The 21,569-nt window shown below is 40.6% G+C and overlaps 1 protein-coding gene across 1 annotated transcript; it reads right to left on the reverse strand.

The window, feature by feature from the left end:
- Positions 1 to 6,087: 6,087 nt before the first annotated feature.
- On the reverse strand, positions 6,088 to 20,882 carry LOC139473137 (uncharacterized). The gene is made up of 5 exons (XM_071255656.1): positions 20,872 to 20,882; positions 19,663 to 19,739; positions 12,800 to 12,964; positions 11,684 to 11,920; positions 6,088 to 6,356 (listed from the first exon to the last, which is right to left on the reverse strand). Exons 1-5 carry the CDS (start codon positions 20,880 to 20,882, stop codon positions 6,130 to 6,132), a joined length of 717 nt encoding a protein of 238 aa, XP_071111757.1. The 3' UTR covers positions 6,088 to 6,129.
- Positions 20,883 to 21,569: the final 687 nt, after the last annotated feature.

Below are 21,569 nucleotides of genomic sequence, written 5' to 3' on the forward strand. Positions count from 1 at the left end.
ATTCTATTCTGTTGTCAACAAGTACTAAAAGAAGTTGTTATCTTTAAATTGTGTCTACTTTGGTTACAAACTTATGTTTAATAACACCAGAAACTATTTTGGATGTTTCTTTTCTTATCATGGAAGTATTACACTCTGTGTGTGTCGTACAGCGTCAGGGTACAGCACTTTTCACAGTTTTATGAAATTATTCAGTGGTATCTACCAATGTTTTATTTTCAGTCTTGTCTTGAGTGTGCATTATTACACTGTTTTGTTTGATCCTGTTTTGGACCCCTGTTTTTTGTGTTTGTTGAGACAGCCCAGTGTTGACAATATTGGAACGATTCCATGCTGATCTGTCCCTGTAAGCTCCAACTTGTTTATGTTATGTCCTTGTGCTTCAAATAAACATGTTTTTGTTAAAAGAAGCAATCACGACTAAGTAACTAGTTCAGCATTGTAACATTTGATGCAGCGACTAAGTAACTAGTTCAGCATTGTAACATTTGATGCAGCGACTAAGTAGCTAGTTCAGCATTGTAACATTTGATGAAGCGACTAAGTAACTAGTTCAGCATTGTAACATTTGATGCAGCGACTAAGTAACTAGTTCAGCATTGTAACATTTGATGCAGCGACTAAGTAACTAGTTCAGCATTGTAACATTTGATGCAGCGACTAAGTTACTAGTTCAGCATTGTAACATTTGATGCAGCGACTAAGTTACTAGTTCAGCATTGTAACATTTGATGCAGCGACTAAGTAACTAGTTCAGCATTGTAACATTTGATACAGCAGACTGCATCCTTGTCACATGGGTGGATTGTTCACCCTTCACAGTGATATGTCAACACCATTTTGAAATAAAGATACTCTCGGTACACAGATGTTGCTTTTACTTCATCTCCGCTGATGCAGTACTATGTACTATACCCCTTCTACTATATGTCACCAGAACATAGCTGCAAATACATCCTACAATGACATCCTGAAAGAAGCTGATGCGAATTTTGCATTGCAACATTTTATGCCCCCAAATTCCAGTCCAATTATCTTTTCAAACCATTTTGTTTTAAGATCATTAATGATCAAGATATGAACCAGAACGATCATCAAGTCAAGTTTATTGCCACGGATAATGTTACTATCTTTAGAACAGAGGCCTTCCTACAAACCCAATGTGGCCACTCAAGGTTCCACCTGCTTCACTCAAGGCCACTAAGTTCCCCATAAGTTTCATACCCATGAAGATCCGGGGTAGAATAGGTCTTCAGCAACCCATGCTTGCTTTAGAAGGTGACTATGCTTGTCTTAAGAGGCGACTAATGCGATCGGGTGGTCAGGATCCCTGATTTGGTTGATGCATGTCATCGTATCCCAATTGCATGGATTGATGCTCATGATGTCAATCACTGGTTTGTCTGGTCCAGACTCTATTATTTACAGACTGCCGTCATATAGCTAGAATATTGCTGAGTGCGGCATTAAGCAACAAACCAAACCCATAAGTTGCTCAGGACCATCTGCTCACACAGGACCACCTAGTCGCTGATGGCCAGCAAGTTGCTTTGGTTCATTTACTTACCCAGGGCCCACAACTCCCTCAGGAACACCAACTCATTCAGGGCACAACTGCCATGCAGTTCACAACACAAGTGCATTAATCTCAACGCAACTTTAGACCCCATTTCACCTCACCTCACCTACTAACTTGGCCCGACCAACTCAGTAAGGCCCACTTACTCACTCAGGACCACTTGCTCATCCACGCCTAGTCACCTACTCACTCAGGCCCACTCACCGGTCAACCACCTCACTTAGGGCCAGCTACACTCTCAGGCCCATATCTCACTACTATCTCCTTACTAACAACTCAATCAGGGCACGCCTGCCTCTGTGGTCTGGACAGAGAGTGGAGGTTGGTGGTTCGATCAGAGGGCGTGTCAAGAAGTTAGAAGATGGTACTTGTTGTTATCTGCGTCAAGGGGATAAAACCAGTACTGGTCAGCTCGGTTGGTTTACTCTGAGTGGGGTATCCATGTTAAGCGGTTGGGTTACTCTGAGTGGGGTATCCATGTTAAAACTATGGCCTGGTGTATTAGTGGGTTAGCGCTATAAAACCAGCACTAGTCAGACACACACAAAATTATTGACTTTTGACTTATTTTGACTTGTGCCATATGTTCCCGTGTGAACAACAGACTTACCCTTGCGTGTGTTTGTGATGGGTGCCATCACACTGTCACAAGCTAAACTGTAATCCTCGGAACAGCTCTCCCGAACGCAACCAGGGAACAACTCTCCCGAACACAACAAACATGGGAGGCAACTATATAAGCTTGGGTGTTCTAAGTGTCAGCACCGTGTGCGAAATATGCTACAGTCGGAAAGCGCACGTTAAATCTTCTATATCAGTCAGTCAAGTGTCAGCTGACATTCATAGGATATGACAGCCCAGTGTCATCTCACCTAGGTCCAGCGATACGCCAAAGTTGGCTTCCACGTAACCGTCAGACACGCCTAGCTTTGTGAAGACGACAAGACTGAGATAGTGTATTGTTCTGCAGATGAGACCAGGTCTGTTTCTGTTTCTCCAGACCTCTCCGCACGCACGCACGCACGCACGCACGCACACACACACACACACACATTTCAAATGTATAAATGAGAGGGGGATACAGAGAAATAGTTTATTTTCTGTCAGTCGTTACATAAGTAAATGAAAAGCAAAATCAAGCCATTGGGCTTTTGAGACACAGTAATACATAACACATAAAGAGGATATTGTTCGTATCATGTACAAAACAATATTATACATGGTAACATACATAGGTAATATTAAGTGTGCTTGCTAATAGGACGTAAATTGTGTGACTATAAAATAAATACATGTTCGTTTAAATCAGTCAGATTTGTAAAGGTAGGTTTTCATACAATACAGTAAACTACGTTTATAACGAACATGCTTATAACGAACTGACCGATATAACGAACCTATTTTTTCAGTCCCGGCCATTTGCTGTATATTTGCTGTATGTATGTTTATATCGAACTACGTCTATTACGAACTAAAATTAGTGGTCCCCTTGAGTTCGTTATAACCGTAGATTACTGTATTTAAAAACTGTGCGTCTCAGATCTTCATAAAATGGACATGACATTCAAATATGTGCTTCGTCTTAATAATTATGTTATTAAACTGTATGAAACAATTAAACAACTGAATAAATTATATTTAGAAGACGGGTTGGTGTTTTTTTAAAACGTCCAGTTTCTAAGGCAAAAGGTAAAGATCAACATCAAAATAAAGCTAAAACAATACGGCTATATATATACACCATTTAGCGTCCTAAATTACCTGTAAGCTCTAAGCTTATTGCCATTTACATTATTATCCTACAATTCTCTGCCCTACCTTTCATTATCACTTTTAGTTAGAATATATATTTTTTATTTTATTGGGACGAGGTTACAATGTCATTAAGGTTATTAATATTTTTTGACAGAATTTATGTCGCGTCTGAAATGTAGTTGTACTTGAAATTGAAACTGTAGTTTGGCATAGTCTTCTGGAAAAGGGTAGTAAATCTGTCTCTTTTTCTCTATTCAAGGTATCGTTTGGTACATAGCTGTATCTTAGCAGTGTGACCCTCAATAAATTGAGAGTGGCGCTTGCTCCGTTTAGATGTTTTTCGCATCAGCTGTCTGTTGAAACTGGGAGACACGCTAATATCCCACGTGCACGTGACAGAAGACTATGCTGTGTTTGTAATACTGGGTACGTGGAGGACGAGTATTATGTTTTGTTAGTTTGCTCCGGTTATAACAAGTTACGGGTGGATCATTTACCACAAAAATATTGTAAATATCCGAATAAGCAAAAATTTAATAACATTATATCTACAATTTATTGAAAATTAATTGAACGTCTAGCTATTTATATCTATAAAGCGATGTCACTTCGTAGTACATTATTGTCACAACAATAACAGCTGTGTACATCACATCCATCCTAATACAAATGTAACTATGGGCCGATGGCCTACACTTACGAAATAAACCGAATTGAATAAGGATATTTTTACGATTCTGTTATTTTGGGACATATTTAATATTTTCTTGCTCCCCATCATCACTCATCTTTATGTAAAGTCTCAAAACTTGAAATGTTGTTTAACAACTGATCATATAAAACCCATATCTCCACTCGATGGATGGATGGATGGATGGTTTGTTGTTTAACGCCGCACTCAGCAATATTCCAGCTATATGACGGCGGTGTGTAAATAATCGAGTCTGGACCAGACAATCCAGTGATTGATATCATGAGCATCGATCCATATAATTGGGATCGATGACATGCATCAACCAAGTCAGCGAGCCTGACCACCCGATCCCGTTAGTCGCCTCTTACCACATGCATAGTCGCCTGTTACGGCAAGCATGGGTTCCTGAAGACCTATCCTACCCCGGATCTTCAGGGCGTTAATTTTTAATTTTTAGCTCGACACATGTAACAACAGTATATAATATATATATTCTGTTTTGTTTTAACGATGCTAAAACAGATACATTATCAATCCAATCTCGTTTGTCCCGAAAAATATTCTGTTCATGTGCTAATAATTCGTACTTTTCCAGCCACTCTTGGTATTAATGATATTGGCATATGCTTTAGGAGGTACTGAAATAAGGGTGATATCTGTATATTCTAATGGGTTTCAAGCATCTTACATATCGGTATCTGGTACCTATAAACATATTCGGGGCGAACCGGAATTCGAACCCACAATCATAGGTTTCTGGCGTGCCCAAGGGACGAAACTCTGCACAGCGAACTGCACCTCCTTAGATGACTGCCGCTGCCCCCATGTCTATTCAGGATATAAACCTTCCGTGTGTTGCTATCTAAGGACGTCCAACTGCAGATTAGCGCCCGGTTCCTGATGTATAAATAAGGGGTAATTAATTATCTACACTTAGACTACCTCAAATTTGAAACACAGTAGGTACATGTATATCTACATTCTGCCATGACGACAGACGCTCTTTGAAAACGGTGCTCTCTTGGAATGCATGAGTACACATGAGCCTAAAGGCCAGCTACGTTAGAAAGTTTTGTTTGTTTGTTTGTTTGTTGTTTAACGCCGTACTCAGCACTATTCCAGCTTTATGACGGCGGTGTGTAAATAATCGAGTCTGGACCAGACAACCCAGTGATTGATATCATAAACTTCGATCCACGCAATTGGGATATGATGACATGCATCAACAAAGTCAGCGAGTCTGACCACCCGATCCCGTTAGTCGCCTCTTACGACAAGCATAGTCGCCTCTTACAGCAAGCATGTGTTGCTGAAGACCTATTCTACCCCGGATCTTCACGGGCCACTTTAGAAAGTGCTGAAAAGGAGTCACATGTAGTGATAAACATAAACAAAATATTACAAGTTCAAGATTAATTATGAATTGACTTCAATATTGCGAGAGTTTATGGAGGCATACAAACATATTATTGTAGCGCCTTTGACGACCATATTTGTTAAATTTTACATAATTGTATGGACAAGGATAACTTTCTGATTGTATATTTGTATGTTTGAAACATTTTATATCAATGGGGTGGCAACTGTATGGACAAAATCTAACAATTAACATTGAAACATTATAAAGCTGTCACAATAAGAAAACAATCATGATAACTAAATAGACAGGAATACCAGATCCGGAGTTTTATCAAATCGAATAGATATTGTTCATGGTCAACTTTCAGGAGAGTGATTTTTAAATAAAATATCGCCATTTTGCAGCCAGCATAAGCATTTCTGAACATTTAGACCGATTAAATTTTGTGAGCGATGGGCGAACGATACCTGACTATTTTAGAAAATGTTTCTGGAGCTATTGGTACACGCAGCGATTGGTAAAACGAATTTTATATGATCACTTCGATTGGAACATAATGTTTTGTCCCGAAATGTTGCGCACCATGTTATCAGAAATACACATGTTAAAAACAGTCTATGTGGCTAAATAAACTGGCGTGTAGTAGGACACGATTAATGTGTCTTTTTCAAAGCACATTTTCAGCATTGATATCCTCCCAAACGAATCAACTATCGCGCATCTGGCTTTTACGGGTCAGTGTCAGTAAGACCCCGGATCTAAGATCCTTGTTATCCAACCAGTCTCGTCGTTTGTGCTCGGGCAGTCGGAGAGAAAACAGTTGTCAGTTGTCAAAGAAGGGTTGAAACTGAACGCGAGGCAGGACTGAGTCATGTGACATTGGATTCCGCATCCATTGGCTGAATAAGTTGTAATGGAGGCCATAGTAGTCTGTAATTTCTTCCCCTTATTTGCTGAAAACTTGGAGACTGAAAGTATATCAGAAAGCAGTATATAGAAACATGCATGATATAGAAGTGTTGTGTAAAGACAAGCTATATTCATTGAGCAATATTTTAAGCAACCGTTGTGACATGATATGACAGATATCTTTCATCAAGAACAATGGGAAATCGTACCTTACACGAAGTGCCCCAAGCGAGGTTAACGAGTGTTTTAGAAAACTGAGTAATTTATTGTTATTAATATAAACATGTACATACTCTGATGAAAGAAAATCAAAAACATTGTATTATGTATTGAACAGGTAGCGTTTATACACTCAGGTTATGGTCGTGTGTTGCCCTGATAATGTTTGTCTCATGGTCGTGTGTTGCCCTGATAATGTTTGTCTCATGGTCGTGTGTTGCCCTGATTATGTTTGTCTCACGGTCGTGTGTTGCCCTGATAATGTTTCTCTCATGGTCGTGTGTTGCCCTGATTATGTTTGTCTCATGGTCGTGTGTTGCCCTGATTGTGTTTCTCATATGGTCGTGTGTTGCCCTGGTAATGTTTGTCTCATGGTCGTGTGTTGCCCTGATTATGATTGTCTCATGGTCATGTGTTGCCCTGATAATGTTTCTCTCATGGTCGTGTGTTGCCCTGATTATGTTTGTCTCATGGTCGCGTGCTGCCCTGATAATGTTTGTCTCATGGTCGTGTGTTGCCCTGATTATGTTTGTCTCATGGTCGTGTGTTGCCCTGATAATGTTTGTCTCATGGTCGTGTGTTGCCCTGATTATGTTTGTCTCATGGTCGTGTGTTGCCCTGATAATGTTTCTCTCATGGTCGTGTGTTGACCTGATAATGTTTCTCTCGTGTGGGCGTGTGTTGCCCTGATAATGTTTCTCATATGGTCGTGTGTTGCCCTGATAATGTTTCTCGTATGGTCGTGTGTTGCCCTGATAATGTTTCTCTCATGGTCGTGTGTTGACCTGATAATGTTTCTCTCGTGTGGGCGTGTGTTGCCCTGATAATGTTTCTCGTATGGTCGTGTGTTGCCCTGATAATGTTTCTCGTATGGTCGTGTGTTGCCCTGATAATGTTTCTCTCATGGTCGTGTGTTGCCCTGATAATGTTTCTCCCATATGGTCGTGTTGCCCTGATTATGTTTCTCGTATGGCCGTGTGTTTGCCCTGATAATGTTTCTCGTGTGGTCGTGTGTTGCCCTGATTATGTTTCTGTCATGGTCGTGTGTTGCCCTGATAATGTTTCTCTCATGGTCGTGTGTTGCCCTGATTATTGTTCTCGTATGGCCGTGTGATTCAAGCGACGATGAACAATCATGCACCACACGGGATGTATTGTCTGACATGATTCTCTGTATGAGGGTGTCAATACCCCAAATTCCTTGTTTCGTCCAATCAAAAACACCAAAAGAATCCCAATGGATGGGAACAACATACATTTAACATACAAGTTAACATTTGTATTGATGCCAATGTATTTCCTTTATATGTGCATTCTTTGTCTAACCTTCACCCCTAGATACGTGTGGGCCTGACCTTCCACGTAATGGAACATAAATCGTCCCCAAAGTAAAGTGACTGATCCAGCAGCAGCAGCAGTAGCAGTAGCAGTAGCAGCAGTAGTAGTAGTAGTAGTGAGTGAGTTAAGATTTAAAGTCACGCCGGCAGTATTTCAGCCATATAGAGACTATCAAATGTTATACATAAGAAATACATTTAAATTATAAAAGCCTGTCAACAAAGGACAGTAAAATGAGTAGAATATCACAGATTATTGATTGAAACTAACATGTAATCATAAAAAAAATTCTTTAAAAAAAATCAATAATTAAATGAGCACTAATATTTAAAAGATCCTCAATGGATGAAACTTTGAAATAGTTATCCTTTGAAGTGGAAATATCATTGTAGTCATGCTTGACCGTGGTTCTTTCATCACAAGGTATGCAAAATGGAGGATCTTCACCTTTCAATAAATACTCATGTGTATATCTGCTATGGCCAATACGACATCGTCTCATAATGACCTCTTCAAATCTGGACTGACAGTCCAAGTAGGTGTAACCAAGTTTTTGATTTTATTCCATGCAAATGCACCACCGTCCTTGGATCCGTCTGTAAAATATATTTGTGAGTATTATAGGTGCCTCTTAATTCATTATATTCTTGCTGATAAATTAACAGATTAGTATCTGATTTCTTGAGTTTAGTTAAGGAAAGGTCTACCTGTGGCTTTAACAGTTGCCACGAAAAAGACGACAGAATTTGGGTGGGAGATACGTTAAAGAGTTTAATTTGGGCAGCAGAAATGTCAGGTTTGATTTTATTCCGAGGGGTGGAATAAGTGATTGTTCGTTATGATACAGAACATACAGAGGATTCAAAATGCACTCGTAAGCTGGGTTAGATTGATTAGAAAAACGTTTTGTGATGTATTGTATTGATAGTTTTATGCGGCGTTGTTTTAGGGATGGTTCACCATCCTCCACGTACAGACTATTAATTGGAGAAGTTCTGAAAACACCAAGTCAAAGCTTCAGACCTTGATGATGTATTGTATCCAAAAATTCTAAATTACTTTTACTGGCCCCGTCATAAACGATGGAGCCATAATCGAATTTAGAGTGTATCAGTGTTCTGTATAGCTGAAGGAGGGTTTTCTGATTCTTCCCCACTTGGAATTAGAGACACCTTTTAATAAGTCAAGGACCTTCGCATATCTATCCTTTAAGTAATTAATGTGGGGCAGAAAAGTCAAATGTGGATAAAATATTATACCTAAAAATCTCGCTTCTTTAACAACTGTAATGAGGGTGTTATCTTATATTAGTTCTGGGTTTATATTTTCTACAAAAATGAAAAGTTTGTTTTAAATTTTAAGAATTTAGAGCTATTTTCTGGAGACCATTTCTGGATTTTATTTAAACATAGCTTAAGTTGCCTTTCAATAGTATTCATGTTTTTACCACAACAAGAAATATAAAAATCATCCCCAAAGAATGATCCATGAATCGAATCATTTTGATAAACTTGTTATCTTAATACTGAACAAAGTGACAGACAGGATACTGCCTTGCGGGACACCCTCATCCTGATAATGATCAGACAGGGTAGATCCTACGAGGACTTGAAATTGCCTGTCGGTTAAAAACTTGGATATAAATTGAGGCAAATGGTCTCGTTATCCAAAATCATGTAAATCTTTTAAAATACCGTATTTCCAGGCAGTGTCATATGCTTTTTTAAGATCGAAAAAGATAGACACTGCATGTTGTTTATTGATTATTGCATTCTCAGGGAAATAAATGATGTATGGTACTTCTGTTTTTCCAGAAACCACTTTGAACGTCAGCAATACGATTGTCGGTTTCTGAGTACCAAGCTATTCAATAATTTATCATGCGTTCCATGGTTTTGCAAACGCAGCTTGTAAATGATATTGGTCTATAATTTGAATGGTCAAAATGATCTCTCCTGGATTTGGGTATTGTAGCATCAAGCCACGAAGAAGGAAATTTCCCTGTCGTCCACCTTTCATCATAAATATTCAATAATGTTTTTAAAGACGACTGTAGTAAGTGTTTCAGAAGTAGATGATGAATGTTATCAGCTCCTGTAGCAGTATTGTGAGCTTGTCCTAGGGCAGTATGGAGTTCATGAATAGAGAATAGTTCATAATAATCTTCCCTGTTATGTGAATTACACTCAATAGGTTTGTTTTCTTGCTGTTTTTGATGCTTTTGGAATTGAGGTACATGGTTGGAAGAGGAAGAGTGTTTAGCCAAAGTTCCACCGAGTTTATAAGCATTATCTGATTTATGAGTTTGTAAATGGTCCCCATTTGCAAGATGGTGAATACTGAATTTAGTACTTTAGATGTTTTGGATCATATTCCATACCTTGGACATGTTCGTGAATTTAGTTTAGGGAATAATTTTGCCAAGATTGGCGGTTACTTTGTTTAAATGTTCGCATTTCTTTAACGTTTAAATTTTTATATTAATTCAAATTATGGACCATAAGATGGCGACAGAAATAACGCTCAGCCTTTTTCCTCGACTTCCTGGCTTGTTTGCAGTCATTGTTAAACCATGGTTTACGTATGTGGGGAATTGCAGAGGACTTTGGAAAACATTCATCAGCTATTTTGTTTAGTTCATCAGAGAACGCTTTAATTTGATAAGGAACGTCCACATAAGATCAGGATTTAATTTGCTCGTACCGATTGGCTCGAACAAAGACCAGTTAGCTTTAGTGAAAATTCCATCTTGATGATGGAGGAACATTATTTGGAGTTATTGTTTGAAGAACTGGTCACAGTCTTTGTGGACTGACCATTCGAATTCATTTAGGAAATTTGAGTTTGTAAGTGATAAATCAAAAGGATAAAGTTTGAGAGGATTGTCATCAGCGGATGCGATGACAATGAACCTGGGCCAAGAATCAGCCACTTGTGAAGGCACATCTTCATCAGATGAAAGAGAATATACGAGTACATGCCTACGTTTGTATTATTTAGTTGAACCAGAGTCTAGATTTAAAGACATGTGAAAATATTTTTCAGCATCCATGTTCTCCACCCGCCATAGAGTGTCTACAAGGACGGTGCTGCAGTGGAATCAAGGATACAGTGATGTTATACTTCAGAAAATACAACGCGAATAGCTACATTTTTCTATCAAAATAAATGCTTAACTAGTTTGTCCCATGACAGAACAATCTGCGACGTAATTCGGACGTTGACATCACCAAATTGTCCTATGAGCAACCGCCTTCTGGCATAAGACTCTAGGCAATATTTAGATTTGCAGAAGTAGGTTTATCATATTTCATCATTCAAAATTGTTTGATATGTTATTTCTAAACAACATATGTCAATGTACAGGGCATGGCGTGACCGGCCAATTTTAAGAGTCGGGCCAATTCTACTAACCGTCTAGGTGAAGGAATGGTCGAAGTGGACAAAGGAACGCCGGTTCCTGGCTCAAATGCCCGAAACCACCAGACTCCCTTCCTCCAGCGACACAGGGATGCAACCCACGGCAAACGGGTTGCTCAATTCGTTCGCCACTTACACATTCCACCCCGATTCCCCATGGGTAGTAGTAGTAATAGTAGTAGTAGTAACCAACTGACTGATACGATAGTATTATCTAAACAAGTGAACAACAAGTACAATAATACATAATCAAAACGAACAGCAAGGGACTGTTGAAATTCGTTCGTTGTATGCATCGTTTGCTCCTCGCGAAAATTGTCCACTATTTTGAATCCCTCCCCTTTTTATATACATTGCATACCCAGTGCAGAAACCTGGAGTTATTAATGGTAATTGGGTGATATCATACCTGTACCACGTGTTGTGCGAACGCCCATAGCCAATGCTTCCTTCAGAGCAAGGTCTGGTTGCGTTGTGGCAACGAGTCGAATGTACCGAACAGGGTGTGTGGATGTAGCGTGGAATACGTGAGTCTGTGACTCGCCTGTATCTGCTGGTGTTGTTCCATAGAGAAAGCCGACACCACTAGGACACTGGTCAGGGTTGCTGAAGTAGGTCTGGATCTTAACTGACTGTGTTTTCCATCCTGTGTGTAGAAACGCATGGTTCATGCTTCTGTTCTCATCCATCTGGTTTAAGATTAAGATAATATGTATAGAAATCATGAAAACAATAAATTTACCTTCATATCTACATGTAATTCGGAAGGATACTTAATGCTAAACTGCAAACATCACTCCTAAACATGATCGCCCCGATTATGTTTCTAGGTTTGTCAGCACCATACCCGTGCTCGTGGGTTTCACCGAAGTGGTTAACGTCTGAGACCTGCATCGCTTCGGGCTTTCCTCCCACATTAAGCTGATACGCCCTGATATAACTTGAATAACGTTAAAACCGGCGTTAAACACAACTCACTCACTCACCCACTCACTCAATGAGAAGAGGGTGGACGGTCTGCACCAATGCACACAACGGACACGCCTCTGTCTGTGTGGACTTCCATCGAGTGACGTAACTCATTCATACATGGCAGGAACGCTCTTCATATGGAATGTTGCTTGTTTCGTACCTACAGACATTGTTCTTTGAGATGTAACAATCCCATGTACGGCAGTAAAATGAACGAGACCCGTGAAGATCCGGGGTAGAATAAGTCTTGAGTAACCCATGCTTGCTGTAAAAGGCAACTATGCTTGTCGTAAGAGGCTACTAACGGGATCAGGTGGTCAGGCTCGCTGACTTAATTGATACATGTCATCGTATCCCAATTGTGTGGATCGATGCTCAAGATGTCATTCACTGGATTGCCTAGTGCAGGTTGGATTATTTACAGACTGCCGAATAGTGCTGAGTGCGGCGTGACAAAGAGAAGACAAAGTTGCACTTGGCACCACGTGTAGCAATCCTGCTCACTTGGTGCCGTACGGAAGGAGCAGTAGCTGTTAATTATAGCTTCACAAACCCCATGCTCCCCAGAACGTTTCCAAGGTGATGTTGTGGACGTCATAGTAGCCCTGTAGATCCACCTGCCAGTAAGGTGTTGGTTGTGCATCAGTAAACATACACGTATCCGACCGTTCATCATTTCCGTTTGGATCAGTTGATGGTTTGCCGCCAAGAATATTTCCTGAAAGGAAACCATTACAGTCGATGAAACATTTTCAATAGCACTGGTGTGTTTGTACGAGAGGAACATAACCAAACGGTTGAATATTATTTGTAAGGTTGTGACTAATAGTAGGAGTTAACCTCTGAAGACAGGACTTAGGATATACTCCTATGTTATCTTTGATCTTCATTCAGTGGGTAATTCGGTCCTTTCTCTTTATGGGTGGCACGGGTGGCCCAGTCGTCTGAGGTGCCGCGATTCGCTGTGTAAAGGTGCGTCCCCTGTGCACGCCAGAAACCTATGTTTGTGGGCTCGAATCCCGGTTCGCCCCGATTATGTTTCTAGGTTTGTCAGCACCATACCCGTGCTCGTGGGTTTCACCGAAGTGGTAAACGTCTGAGACCTGCATCACTTCGGGCTTTCCTCCCACACTAAGCTGACACGCGGCGATATAACTGTAATACTGTTGAAAGGGGTGTTAAACCCAACTCACTCACTCACCCTTTCTCGTTATGATTCAATTATCAAGTCCTGCTGGCGAGTCTTCTCTGAAGCCCGAGGCAAGTGAGTTAACTAACTATAAAAGTCCAGTTTCCACCCTTGCCGAACTAGGCTGGTATTATGGAGTTAGATTTTGGCTGGACAAACGAGTCCATGCATAGTCCAATCAAAATCGCACACCGAAATCGAAATCCGGTTCGTAGAGTGTCATACAGATTTCTGTCGACTGCAGGATTTGCAAAGCATGTGCACCGCCAACTCGTTGTCAACAGATATTTTCTAAATCTTTTCATGTTTTTAATCAAGGTGCTCACGTGATTTGATGCACTTCGCGATGTAAGACTCGTTTTATCACGATATAGATCTTGATTATCGATCAGATCGTCTTGACTGGGCACCACCGTTTTGTTTGAAACAAATGCAAGTGATACGAGAGGTTGAATCTGATTGGTCAATAGGTGAGGCATAGAAAGGACATAACTCGTAATAGCCACTGGTGGCGCTACGATCGAGCCCAGGAATTCCAGCCTAGTTCGGCAAGGGTGGAAACTGGACTTTTAAAGTCAGTTAACTCTCTTGCCTCGGGAAGATGGGCCTGTACTTTCAAAATCAGGTCCTTAGTCAAAGGACGGTATAAACAACGAGTCATCCGAGGAAATGTCAGAATCTAAATGATTTATAAAGGATAAATCATGAATGTTTCATGACTGGCCAATCAGCGTCGAGTATTTACCAAAGTCTTCACATAGTACATGTTTCGTATCAGTAAGCCATTTGCTTGTACGTAGTCGTGTGCATGTCTCACCGAGTGCTACCCTCCGCTCTTCCCACATTAGCACTGCCATCACTGTTGCTATGATAACATTAACTCAAATGTTGTAACCCTTGGGGAATAGTGTTTTCTCTTCGAAATCTTAGCTCGGTGGCATCTCAAAGGTTGTGAAGCGAAACATCAGAGACTGGAGCTCGGGTACGTTGCTCGACACAAAGGGATGACGACCATTTCGAAGTTGAACCCATTCCTTCCTTTTGTCACACAGTCTTGTGGATGGCATTATTTGTCAGAAACGTCAATTCTTTAGTCTTTCAGTTCGAGTGAAAGACTACCATGTTTGAACAGATAATATAAATAAATCAGAAGTTTTAATGTTCTGATGGCATGAATGGGAGTGGAAGTATTGTTAAGCAGTCATAATAAATAGATAACTTCACAAGGGAAGCCAACCGATAATGACGGCGACTAGCAATAGACAATGGAAACCAACACTTCATAGATTAGCGCTGATAAATTATCACTGGTAGGTAAATACAAAACACTCAACGAGCTCCCGTGATATACAAATTTTATGAAACGAGTGAATAGTTGTGGTATCTCACGAGCGAAAGCGAGTCAGATACCACAACTATTCACTCGTTTCATGAAATTGGTTTTACACGGGAGCGAGTTTAGTATTTTATTTATTACTTGTCATTTATAACGGTTTTTAGAATTATACTGTTGAGTGTGAATAGGCTGACACCTACACGACCCACGGCATAATCCAATTGAGTTCAACATAATAATACTTCAAACACGTCAAAAGTTAAAACGTATGAATTTGATACCATACAACGGTCTACCTTCAGAATTCAGACGTCCGTTCGACAAAACTATCGTAGCGCTAAGGTTATCGCAACTCACATACTTTAACTTAGACCAACGACTGTGTTATAGTTACAACACACCAAGACGAGTTGTTTAGGCAGCCGAGGTGATCCTTTTGTCTGTCAATCAAATGCCAAGCCAATCCGTGCTCTTACTGCCCAAACAACGAGTAGGTGGGTGTGTTGTAAGTGACTTGTAGCACGGGTTGCGACGGTCATTCCAAAATTGCGTGAGTTTGTGTAAAATTTAGTGACGTATAAAGATGACGTTAAATATGACGTCACATGCTTTCTACCTTCGAACCGTTCTAAACTTTTAATCTAATTGTTAAATCAAGTGTAAACTTTGGAATTTTCAAAGGCACATTAGAAATGTCAACTATTAATTTTCCAAATTTAGCAAAATGCGTTCTGTGTCCAGTTGTTTTTATGTTTGACAGTTACATTGTAATCTTTTATTTAAGTTATAAACATTTCTATTGTTTTTTGTTGTTTATTTACGTTATTACTCTTGAACACTGTGTACAACACTGAAGAAACATTGTTGTAAGTTTGAAATTTCTCAAGCTAGTAGGCGGGGCTTGCTGATCTTGGCATCAGCCAATGGTTATAATCTTTAACAAACTGTGCTCTTACTACCATGATACAGCACGGGTAAGATCAAAGGTACCGCTCGCAACCCGTGCTACAACGTCGCGCTACAGTACGATCGCCTTGTGGAACGGGGCCTTGCACCTCAAAGTTTACAATCACGTCACAGTACCCGATGACGTAATTTGTGGAATTTTGTTGCAAGATCCATCGGCGAAACAATGCCGTGTGACGTCGGCCTAGCAACAAGGTTGCTGGGGTCATCGAGTGTGCATAAGCTCCTCTCAGCGATCTATCATCTCCACCCGCAATGTCGTTGAATAAGCCAAGGGATGTCGAGAGCTTTCAATATTTGTTCGTAAAACATGTTCCGAGAGTACATAAGCACGCGTTTTGGTATTACACAATGTGAAATACAGCTGTATGTTTATTAAACGGGTGATCTCTTCACGGGCAAGTTATAAATGGCAATGGATAATGGGCAGTGTAGGGGGTGGGCGGGGATGTCAGTATGTGTTTGTTCTTCAGCTGGTGCTACCCGACACGTTTAATGAAAGACTAATGTCAATCACAAACATTAACACCGAAAAGAGACGCCATGATATTGACAAGCTGAACGCATGGCTTTCAAAATTTGTTCTTCATATTGATAATCTGTTCAATCACAACTTGGCATCTGGTCCTTAGGTAAAGTGTGGTATATGTTGTTTTTGTTTGTTTGTTGTTTAACGCCGCACTCAGCAATAATCCAACCCCTTATGCTCAATGGAATCTGTTTCAGCGGATAATCTAGATTGGTTATTCCCTTGTAATGATAATATCATATCATTGTATATTTCGATATCAGCGTTAATACTTTTTGAAACAATAGTTTAGTCAAGATTAATATTTAAAAGTTTCTGGAGGACATTTTCAAATTTAATGCATCGGTGACATTAATGATGTCCGATGCAATTCCTTATTTTGACTTGTACCATATTTATGATCTCATGTTGTTTTTTCAGGCGAACAATTAACTTGCCTTGGCATGCGTTTGTGACGGGTGACTCAGGTGGGACAGGGTACGCTCACCTATTCGCGAACCTGGTATCATCATAATTTTTTTATGAATATGGGTAGGGTTTTGTCGCTTTTTTAAGCATGTGAAATAGCTTGTTCCACTGTGAATTATATAACTGCTGCTGCTTTTTGACATTACAATAAGAGCGACACAACCATTGTACGATTCCGTCTATATCACAGGAATGTGTCTTTGAATCACTGTGAAGCCGTCAATTGTTTACCTGAAAAGCCATTCGGGAAGGTAAGGTACAAGTCAAAATAGGGATCTGTGACATCATTATTGTCATTGGTGAATCAAAATGAAAATGGCCTTCAATAGTCACAAACATTTCTGGAGGGTGTGAGTGAGTGAGTTGGGTTGAACGCCGTTTTTAACAGTATTCCAGTTATATCACGGCGTGTCAGCTTAATGTGGGAGGAAAGCCCGAAGTGATGCAGGTCTCAGACGTTTACCACTTCGGTGAAACCCACGAGCACGGGTATGGTGCTGACAAACCTAGAAACACAATCAGGGCGAACTGGGATTAGAATCCACAATCACAGGTGTCTGGCGTGCCCAAGGGACGCAACTCTGCACAGGGAATCGCGGCACCTTAGGCGACTGGGCCACCCGTGCCCCCTTAATCATTCTGGAAGTCTTACTAAGGCCTTAAGTGCGGTAAGAGTCGCATAACGGTCTTTGAAAAGCTACCACGAAGGACGTTTGCTTTATATTTAGAATGAAATAAACTTTCTGAAGCTTTGAAAGTACATCGCATCAAGTGCTTGAAAGTGAATATGTCATCAGAGATCGAGTGTCCCCTTAACAACACACCCATAGTTTTAATGGCAATGCATATATTGACTTCACTTGTTGGAGCTCAATTCATCACTGCCTTGCCTTATTTATGCAGATCGAATCTTCCCAAACCTAGAGAGGACTTTAAAATTAACGTTTATATAATCCAATATTGATTTTGAACATGGTTAAACGAACAATTGACAATATACTCATGTTTATAGAAAATACATTGCAAGTTATCAGGCTTTGAAAATTTTTAAAATAAAGAACAAAAGGAAACACGACCAAGGTAATACGTGACGCCCTCAGGTGATTTAGAAATCAAATCCTTATAAATCTTTCATATTCTGACATTTCTCCGTAAGATACTTTATTTATACCGCTCTTTGAACCGTGAAGATCCGAGATAGAATGGGACTTCAGCAACCAATGCTTATCGTAAGAGTGCGACTGACGGGATCGGGTGGTCAAGCTCGCTGACTTGGTTGATGTTTTGTCATCGTCTCCCAATTGCGTGGATTGATGCTCATGATGTCAATCACTGGATTGTCTTGTCCAGATTCGATTATTCACAGACCGCCGTCATATACATGTAGCAGGAATATTCCTGAGTGCGGCGTTAAACAACATCCCGTGAGTCGCCTCTTACGACCAACATAGTCGCCGGTCACTGCAAGCATGGGTTGCTGAAGACCAATTCTCTTCCCGGATCTTTACGGGTCAGCCAAATTATTAAAAAAGATGGACATAATAAATATTTAGTTTTCAAATTTCATCCGGAGAGCGCAAACTGAGCCCTTTTGTGAATACCAGACAAATTCACTGTAAACTGAGCGGCATAAGAAAGTATATGTTGGCAATTTGTAATTTTCCTAAAAACAGCGATAACTAGTCGAATGTTGGTATTGGGAATATGACTGCCCAGGAATAGGTACCAAAATGGGGGCAACACAGGTCCAAATTGCCAGAAGGTTTGGTTGTACACCATTGACAGTAGCCAGGCTGATTCAGCGGTACAGGCAGACAGGGAGGACACAGGACAGGCCTAGAACCGGACGACCCCGAATGACAACACCACTGGAAGACGGTCAGATACGGCTCATGCACCTGCGAAACAGATTCGTAACGGCGACGGCAACGGCAGTAACAGCTTTGGGACATCCCATTAGCCAACGTACAGTACTACGATGACTTCGTGCTGCTGGAATCCGAGCGTATCGTCCTTTCCGAGGAATGGTACTGACTGCTCAACATCGATGCCTGAGACTGCGATGGGCGAGGCAGGTTCGACGCTGGTTCGGTTTAACATGTTTCGAAATGACGGCAGAGAACGAGTTTATCGACGCAGAGGGGAACGTTCGGCTCTGGCGTGTATTCGAGAGGTCAATCCATTCGGCAGGGGAGGTGTCATGGTGTGGGGCGGTATTTGTGGAGATCAGGTATTTGGTGATTATACAGGGAAACCTGAACGCTGTGCAGTACAGAGACCAAGTGTTGCAGCCAGTTGTGCTTCCGTGCTTACAAAACCAACAGCAGGGGACATTGTTTCAACACGACAGTGCCAGGCCCCATACTGCAAGTCTGACTCGGAACTTTCTAAACCAGCAGAACGTTGACGTTGTGCCCTGGCCTGCCCACTCACCCGATATGAATTCTATTGAACATCTGTGGGACCATCTTGACAGACAGATTAGAGCACGCCATCAGCCTCCCGTCAACAGACAACAGTTGCAGCAGGACCTGAGAGACGAGTGGCAACGGATTCCAGTCCACGTCATCAGAAGACTGACGCCATCAATCACAGCAGGCATTGAGGTCACACACGCCATTGAAGGCAACTGTGTCGACAATGAACTTGTAGTGTGACTGACAATGTTTTGAGGACATTTCAGACAACTTTCGAAAATGAAATACTTACCCCACCATTGTTTACCTTGAGCTTACATAACCTGTGATTGCACAATTTCCTTCAAACAGTGGATAATCAATCATTTGTTACCCCTCCCTAGGTTATATTATAATTCATAACAAAACTTTATCTTGTTATTTTTTTATCGATCATGGAACTCGACCTATACTTTCTTTTGCCGCCCAGTTTACAATTACCCTAAAAATCATATGAGTGATATCTTCCTACCTGCAGTTGCCATGCTGGCTCTAGGGATCAGCGTCATGAGCAACGTTGCCTCAAACAAGGACATCGAAGGAGACAAGCTGGTATGTGTGCTTCTATACCCAAAGTCAATGTTGTTATCACGGCGTGTTTGTAGGGAGTGGGACTCCACGATGCTTGAGTGTCATGATGGAATCAATACTGTCCACCCGACGGAAGGTGTGCGTGTTAAGTATGTCAGTGATGTGAAAACAATGGATCGATAATGGTAATACGAGAACTGGTGAAATCGTTCTGAGCCTGGCTAAGAGTTGGAAATTAAGATTGAATATAAGAATAAGACTGACTATTTACAACGAAATATATCACGGCGTGAATAAAGTAAATAAATGTTGTGTCCAGCCTTTTGCAGGATATTTACCCTCTGTTTGGTGTGTCCCGCCTCTGTTTGGGAATATTAACCTATTGTTTGTTGTGTCCAGCCTCTGTTGGGAATATTTGCTCACTGTTTGTTGTGTCCAGCCTTTTGCAGGATATTTACACTCTGTTTGGTGTGTCCAGCCTCTGTTTGGGAACACTAGGCTCATAATACTAGACTCATGAATATTCAAAGGGCACCTTCCATAGAAGGCGCTGGAGGTATTAATTTACTCCTGCTAATGGGTTAATATTCCCAAACAGAGGCTGGACACACCAAACAGAGGCTGGACACACCAAACAGAAAATGAAAGAGACAAAACCATTTCCATAATCATAGGACATTATGCTTGTGTTCTGGTTAAGACCAGTACCACCTTAAACCATGCAGGTTTCCCCAAGCATTTCGTTCTAGAACACAGTCGTCCGTATGCTAATGACCGTGTCCGTAATGGCGAGATAGTGGATATATGGATATTTAATGCAATGGCCACATCGCGAACATTTTCCACAGAAGTTCACAAATGGCTCTTTCACTTTCAGACGACTGCACACGTGACACTTCTCATGACACATAGAGCAACAAACGACGGATGTGACCTTGGAAATAAAAAGCGAGAAAAAACATTCCAATAATCGAAAGAGACAAAAACATTTTATGAGTACTTCTGTAAACTTCTTGCATGCGCAAAGGGACGTAACGCTGTATAGGGTATACAGTTATTCTTGCGGTATACACAGTTTTTGCGTGCTCTGTTCATTAGGATATTGCTTCAGTGAACATGGACATAATCAGTGAACATGAGCATGAATTACGTATGAAGCATATTGGTAAAAGTTGAGTTTGAAATTTTTGTTGCAGGTTTTAGTGCTCACTGAAACAACTTTTAAGTTCTATTTGTTACAGTTAATTGTCTCACATGAGCGAATGGTGAAACGGAGAAGGAAATGAACCGATGAGAGGATTGACATTTTGTTCATTACAATAATCATAAGAAATAAGAGTCCATTCTACAATTCCGAAAAGCATGGCTTTATGAAGCACTACCAAGTAGTGGCATATTCGGTACTTATTTTAGTAATGCGATATATATTTGAGCCTTTGCTAATTAATAATATGAGAAACATATTCAGAAAGAACTAATAACTAATAACATCGAACAATTTCATCATGCCAGTACGGGCGGTGTATATCTGAACCTTTTGAACCTTAGCTACTTTCAAAGTTTGAACTAAACAGGGTTCAGGTAATTGATGTTTATGTTCTATAACATCTCAAATTAGATTATACAAACAGTTCAAGTCAAATTGCAAGTAAGATTATGCGCAAGATATATGACTTGTACAGTCAGTTCAAGTCAGTGTTCAGGTTAGAGTAGAATGATTTCATTCAGTTCTTATTCTGTTGTTCACTTCCTGGTAAGACCAAAAAAAGAGCACATTGCGAAAACGTGAGAGTGCGAGAACGTGAGAAAAAGAAAAGTAGTATCATCGCTATTTCCTGTTTTGTCGCC

This window comes from Haliotis cracherodii, unplaced genomic scaffold (assembly GCF_022045235.1).
Source record: "Haliotis cracherodii isolate W230 unplaced genomic scaffold, xgHalCrac1.p SCAF_27, whole genome shotgun sequence".
NCBI lineage: Eukaryota > Metazoa > Mollusca > Gastropoda > Lepetellida > Haliotidae > Haliotis > Haliotis cracherodii.